The 7117-nt window shown below is 36.4% G+C and overlaps 2 protein-coding genes across 2 annotated transcripts in view; one reads left to right on the top strand and one right to left on the bottom strand.

Moving 5' to 3' along the window:
• hspa4a (heat shock protein 4a) overlaps positions 1-2001 on the bottom strand; it is a 27382-nt gene extending 25381 nt beyond the window's left edge. Inside the window, exon 1 of the mRNA XM_035527352.2 lies at positions 1671-2001. Within this exon, the coding sequence (XP_035383245.1) occupies positions 1671-1777 (107 nt within the window). The 5' untranslated portion in view covers positions 1778-2001. The remainder of the gene's footprint in view (positions 1-1670) is intronic.
• A 1185-nt stretch (positions 2002-3186) lies between these two features.
• zcchc10 (zinc finger, CCHC domain containing 10) lies at positions 3187-6709 on the top strand. The gene is made up of 4 exons (XM_027018716.3): positions 3187-3308; positions 3622-3783; positions 5437-5481; positions 5724-6709. The coding sequence occupies exons 1-4, from the start codon at positions 3268-3270 to the stop codon at positions 5986-5988; spliced, it is 513 nt and encodes a 170-aa protein (XP_026874517.2). The 5' UTR covers positions 3187-3267; the 3' UTR covers positions 5989-6709.
• The last annotated feature ends 408 nt before the right edge of the window (positions 6710-7117 follow it).

Below are 7117 nucleotides of genomic sequence, written 5' to 3'. Positions count from 1 at the left end.
CTCACCCGTTTCTGCAGAAGCACCAAGTACTTGCACATCTCAGAATGTGCTGCAAAGACCTTGGTAGGTTACTTCTCCAGTGTCCCATTAGTTAGATTACAGCACCCTTAATACTCAAGTCTTCTACTCAATTTTTAATACTATGTCCAATGTAACTTTGTTACTTCTATTTTTTTTCCCCCAATCTGCACAAAAAAAAAACTATTTTGTTTTTCTTTAATATATGAATAATGCTATAAACCAACTGAAAGAGCAGATGTGAGAAAGAGTCAATAAAAACAAGGTAGCTCATTCTAGGATTTAAAGTCTTTTCAGCAGAGACACCATAATAACGACACATCAAATGAACACACGTTCTGTGTCTGGAGTACTGCCCATACACTATTAAAGCTGCACCAAATTTAAACTGACAGCCTCGACACAATACTGACATGGAGGACCCCTGGTATCGTAGCAACAGAAGTCCACAGAAAGCAAACCATCCACCAGCAAATGCACCCCCCCATAGGCAACTAAATCACAATCTGCAAATTCCTTAATTGTACCTAGCTAGCTGGCAAACTAGCTATGTCTACAGGAGTATAGTAGGATGGTCAAGACGGACTTCAATCTAGAAAGTAACAAATTAAATCGGATATTTCAATCGGGTATGTGGACGACTACACTAACAGATGGCCGACTTGTAATAAGGAAAATGGAGCTAGCTAACCATGTCAGAATTAATACAGTCAGCTCGCCGTTTAATACCACTTTGAGCTAAATTACACAGTTAGATAGGCAACCTTAATTATATTAATCTGGCTACATTGCTGGTTTTGGTTTTAATTTCACCCTTTCTCAGTATCTGACCTGACTGGGGCTATACTTTACGCTTACAATCATTTTTAAACAAGTTAGATAGGGTTAGCCATCTAACGAGATTTAATTTATGGATTCAAATCTTAAAGTTAGTACCAGTAAATTCCAAAACATGCTAGTAACAGGGACTTTATATAGCAACATGCTATTATCGTTGTAACCGATCCATACTGATTTCACGTTAGGCATTTTTACTAAAGATGCCATATCCGATTGTACAAAAAAGTGCTAGAATTTTCTGGCCGGTGACAGCCCATTGCGTCGTCATGTGGCTTAGCTAACCCACACCGCCACATTAGCTTGCTCAGTTAGCCAGCTAGGTTAACTAACCTAGATAGCTAGATATAGGGCAGTATTCGCAACGCAAAGGCCATGCTTACCAGCATAATGCGAATCTAGATAAACGTCTAATAAAACGAGATGAATGATAACTAACTAGAAATAACAGCCTAGTAGCTAATGAGGGTTTAAAAATGCAGTAATGCTAATTTAGCACTACGAACAAGACATATTGTACAAGCTAGTTTTGAGACTTCAGTCAAATCATAACTCAAAAACTATTAGAACACCGACCTGGAACTGAGAAGAGTGAGGTTTGCTAGTTAACATTTTAATATCAAAAATGCATTTCCTAGCTAGCTAGCTAGCTGCTCACGTGCAAATTGGTTAATTCTAGGCCGCAGTCTTATTAGCTATCCAAGTTATAACTAGCCAGGCTGACCAGCTATCAATTCACAATGGACGTGGTATCTAACTATAATATAAAATGACTGAACAAAGAAACTGGGATAATTAAAAAACATTTTACTTACGGTGTACATCTGTCGCTGTATTCATTTGCTACAGTCTCTATTCCACCGGCTCTAGCCACCGCAACATAACAATTCTGAAAGCCCACATCAAACCCTACCACTGACATTTTAAATGTAAAACGTGTAAGCCAAGTTGCAGCTCAAATATAGAATACCAAGTCTTAAGGCTTTTTTTTTTAATGCTGGACAGAAGGAAACGGAAAGTCAATCCCTAAAAGCCTACAAAATTCGGAAAATCAACTCTAACTTGAATTGATAATCCACACCGCTCCATTGACTGCTGAAGAGAAGAACACACCAGAGATTGCTCCGTGAAACACGCAGCCTTTCTAAGTTCACGCACAATTTCACGTACTTAACGCGAGAGGTCGGGTATTCCAGATTTCTCTGGAGCTTTCTGCAGAGTCGATGATGAACCAATGTGCCTTCTGGGCATGAAGCCAGAAAAAACACTAGAATTTTCTAGAAGTATTTAGACAGCACACATTTGCAATATAATTATTAGTGAATTTATAGTATCTTTAAACCAATATTCATGAAACAATATGATACAATAACGAAAGGATAATACAATAATAAAAGGAACCCCCTCCCCCCTCTAGTTTGTGAACGTCTCGTTTGTTTCGATACTGTACATGGTTAAATGAAAACACGTTTAAGACACTGGATTCATAACAAATATAATTTCTTAAAGACGAAAGGACAGAAAGGTTTTTAAAAATGTTATTCTGCATTATTTATAATTTTTAATTAAAATGTCAACAATTTCTTTATCATTCGTTATTGTTGTTGTGTTGCATACACACCACAATATAAAATAATAAAACATGCACATTCAAAGCTAAAATGTAAAATAAAATATAGCAATAGCAGCACATGTTTAGCACAGAAACAGAAAGATTTACAGTATTCCTGTATATATGATAGTATTCCTCGGAGGACAGACTCAAACTTGGCAATTGCAGTTGTGCTCTGTATCTGAGATACGTATACTACCCAGGCTGCCCACAAATGATATTTAAAGCTATTTAAATGTGTCCCTTCTTCTTTTGCCAGTTTTTTTTTCTGGAATCATTTGAACAGTTTTCCATACAGCTTCGACTATTGTGAAAAACGGAACTCTATTCTGCTCAGTATGTTAGCTAGTGTTCATTTGAAAGTCGGTAGGCAATTGTGTTTCAAAGTGATTGAAATTGTTATCATGTTGAAATATATTTGTTTTAATTTCTAGAAAAGGTTACTTTATATTGTAAGTGTTATGTGCATTATATTTTCTTGTTTGTTATTAGGACAAAGCAGCTTTACTTGATATTTATGGTAAGACATCTCAGTCAGGAACTGATTTCTTAAATGGCAAAAGTGCAAAGGTATCCAATATAGTAAATATTAGTGTGTTGAAATATTTATAACAACCACAAAAATATTTCATAAAGAAAATTATGTATTAAGAACAAGAAAGGTAAAAGTAAAACAAAAGTAATTCACATATCGTGTTTCCTCGTGTTTCTCGAAATAGAATCCCTTTACCTCCTGACCAGTAGGTGGCAGACATTAAAATCGGAAAAAGAGTTCATACAAATGGATTGACGCAAGGAGCATGGCGACGCCTATGCATAGATTAATTGCTCGAAGGCAAGCGTAAGTTCTTTTAAATGTTATACACTCAAGGATCTTTTAGTGCCTTGCGTTGTGCACGCTGTGAAACTGTCATACGTTACCTCAAAGCTAGGGTCTTTAAGGCTTCATAGTCATTGAAATTAACACCAAACTGAATGTTGTGTGTCTACAGTTAACAGTAGTGCGCATCGTGTTAAGTCGCTAAGTTTCTGTTATCGAATTTTCATTGTCAAACTTTTACAACTTACTATAATTTCTGTAGTGTCACCCTCGTTGTACTTATAATAGCTGTATCAGTTTCATACCTAATTTTGTTTACGTCGTCTTACTACAGGGAGGCAAACAAACAGCATGTTCGCTGCCAAAAGTGCCTGGAACATGGACACTGGTCATATGAATGCACTGGTAAAAGAAAGTACCTTTATAGACCGTCAAGAACAACCGAGCTGAAGAAGAAGCTTAAAGAAAACGAGAAAAAAGACGCCGATATCACAGGGTAAGTGATATAAGTAGGCATGGGAAGTGTGCACAGTATAGTAGTATTTTTACAACTGCTTATCTTTTGGTTCTAATTCTAATTACCTATTTTTGTATATAATATTTTGTGACCCAAATAAAACACTCGGACCTTCTACCAGAAGTCTGGAAGTTTGAGGGTGCAGTGGAGTATTTTCACTATTCCTAGGATTGCTCTTTTTTTTGACCGAGATTGATATCAATTCTAAATATGTTGGATCCAATCCTCCATCTCTCTCTTTTTACTCTTTCCTTGTTTGTTTGTGTGTGTGTGTGTGTGTGTGTGTGTGTGTGTGTGTGTATATATATGTATGTATATATATATATATATATATATATATATATATATATATATATATATATATATATATATATATATATTACATACATACACACACACACAAATACATATATATGTATGTATTTGTGTGTGTATATGTGTGTGTGTGTGTGTGTGTGTGTATATATATATATAATTATACACACACACATTACATAAATGTGTAAACGTATTCTCTCTCTCATTTATATATATATATATGTATATATGTATATGTATGTATGTGTATATGTATATATATGTATGTATGTGTATATGTATTTGTGTGTGTGTGTGTATATATACACACTATTTATATGTATGTGTGTGTATATATACATATGTATGTGTGTGTGTGTGTGTGTGTGTGTGTATATATATAAATAAATAAATAAGAGAGAGAGAGAATACGTTTACACATTTACATATATACATATACAGATCACTGTATATGCATTCACATATGACCCCTAAAGCACACCTTTCTCTAAGACATTACCCTGCAATTGAAGCTAGGTTGGCCATCATACCACTAAATTATGATTTTAGATAAAGAGTTTTTTAAAAAGGAATACTACTTATCCACCCAGTAGCATGATGCCATGATTTGTCTTTAATGATTGTGGTTGTACCTTCTTGAGTCTAATACAGGATGCATTTGTATGTCCACAATGAGATGTTTTTTGTGGAGTTTTTAGCTAGCCAAACTAGACAAACCTTGGGAAATTTCTTTAATTAAAATTGACCAAATTGGAAATGCCATTCCATTTTTTTAAAGACATTTATAGTGATAGTAAATGCAAATATCCCATGTTAGATGAGGTTTAAAGTAGTGCAGACTCGTGGCCTTGTGGCAGATTCAAGTTCTCAACATTCTCGGTCCGCCCTGATTGTTCTGCAGATATCCCAGTTAGATGATTTTGCTCATCCTCTGAAACCAAGATAGATATCTCATGATGTATATTATATAAACATATATAAGACCTATTTTCTGTATTTATTTCCCATTTACCATGCGTTGGAAGAGCAAGGACCCAACACTGGCAAAAAAAAAAAGGCTACACAAATGAACACTGCCACCTACAGGTCTTTAAATAGAATTACATTTAAGCGCAATATCTCACCTTCCCCATATAATTTATACTGTCTGCACTATTATTTATACAAAATGAGCAATGTAACTGTGTTTACGTATTGGAATAAAAATGGGGCATTCAGTGTGATTTCCCACCTTGGTGTCCTACATCTGTACCCTTGAATCAAACACCTCAAGCCTAACCCCCCTCCCCCCCAATTTCTCTACATATCTCTTAGACATGGACCGTTATCACTGAGTGAAAAGAAGACAAAGAAAAAAAGGTAACCAACATCTGTATTTTTCTTGCTTTCAGCTGAGTGTTTAAATGAGGCCCCTTTGATCTGAAGCTGCATGTCAGCAAATTTTTGTGTTATGCTGCTATGCACTAGTAATGAAAGTATTATAAAGCAAGCCACTGGCAGAGGGTCTGCATTAGTCTCCAAAACAAGCTGTTGAAGAGTCAGAGGCACTGCCACAATCCATCCAGATTGGTGACGTGTGCGTGTGCACTGTTCTCCTTCAGGTCCAAGTCCTCCAGTAGCTCCAGCAGCGACGGTGACTCAGACAGCTCCTCCAGCGACTCCTCCTCAGACAGCAGCGACTCCTCCGGCTCCTCGTCGTCCTCCGAAGACGCTGGTGACAGCAGTGACAGTGAAGACAGCTCCAGCTCTTCCTCTTCCTCCTCTGCTTCCTCTTCTTCTTCCTCCAGCTCTGACTCCTATTCAGACTCGTCCAGTGGCAGCAGTTCGGACCAAGGTCCTCCCAAGAAACGGAAAAAAAAGAAATAAAGCAAACTGATTTGTCTGCACTTTTCAATTCGGAGCTGTTGTATATCATACATTGATTGTGAAAGGGAGGTGGTTTATAATTTCCATCTGCACCAAGTTAGTTTCCATCTACACTTTGAGCCTCTTCCTTAGTTATTGATCCTCAACACTGGGTGGTAAAGCAGAAGTAAATCTATGGGTTACAACTATAACTATGAATTCTGATTTTCACCCTTAACCAAACACTGGGTACATATGTTTTCCTGAATATGATATCACCCGAGTGTAGACGTGTCCAGCTCTTTATTTTCCTTTAACTTTTCTTTCTGTTGTGCTTCACTCTCAGCAACCTTGTTAATACGTTTTTTTATTTGGCGTAGTGCAGATTGTTAATTTCCCTTTAAATCTAAAGGTTGCATTATTTAAATATTAAATGACATCTAAAAAGCATTGAGGAAATTGACATTGATGGTGCCCTTGGTCATACCTTGCTACACATGACAATCTGACATGAGCAGTGCTGTTTTTAGCTGAGACTGACGCACCATGTTTGTTTTTGCAGGAAATCTGGGAATTCTAGAGTTTTGATATGGTCATGTTGACAAGCCAAGGCCTTAGATAATGTCTGTTGAACAGGGCACTGTTTCACCCCTTCGTTGATATTACTGTTTGAATCTGTTGTATCTTGGTTCAGAGTTTCTTTTTAATGTGAGTCAAGAATAAATGTAATTTGTATCATACATTCCTCATTGTATGGCTTGTTGCATTTCACATATGAAAACTAGTTCAAATATAAATACTAATCAGAAAGCTTGTTGGTCATTTTGGTGATTTGTTGGCACATCTGATTCTGTTGAACTGGTACAATCTATTAAAATGTCTTACAAATTCGAAGGTGAACACCTTTCAATGCCAACACATCCTCCAAAGTTCTATCTTCAAAGTATTTTTACTTACATAGCTGACAGACAGCAGATATTAAAGACATAAAATCTTTCCTGTTAGTGATGTGGGAATTTTAAATGCGTGACTTTTGCTCATGTATGATATTTATATCATATACTCCTCGCAACTTATAGTTTGGAACAGTTAAAGCAGTGCAATCGCAACTTGTTCTTGTCGTGAAATATTTACGCGTACCGTCTAAATA

This window comes from Electrophorus electricus, chromosome 8 (genome assembly GCF_041902795.1).
Source record: "Electrophorus electricus isolate QZ-2024a chromosome 8, ASM4190279v1, whole genome shotgun sequence".
Taxonomy (NCBI): domain Eukaryota; kingdom Metazoa; phylum Chordata; class Actinopteri; order Gymnotiformes; family Gymnotidae; genus Electrophorus; species Electrophorus electricus.
Note: the sequence above shows the minus strand (reverse complement) of the source record. Positions and strands in the feature narration are given on the sequence as shown.

Coding starts and splice junctions, on each gene's coding strand:
- zcchc10 (XM_027018716.3), top strand. CDS start 3,268: ATGGCGACGCCTATGCATAGATTAATTGCTCGAAGGCAAGC. Junction 3,309..3,621: donor TTAATTGCTCGAAGGCAAGC/GTAAGTTCTTTT, acceptor GTCTTACTACAG/GGAGGCAAACAAACAGCATG. Junction 3,784..5,436: donor AAAGACGCCGATATCACAGG/GTAAGTGATATA, acceptor CATATCTCTTAG/ACATGGACCGTTATCACTGA.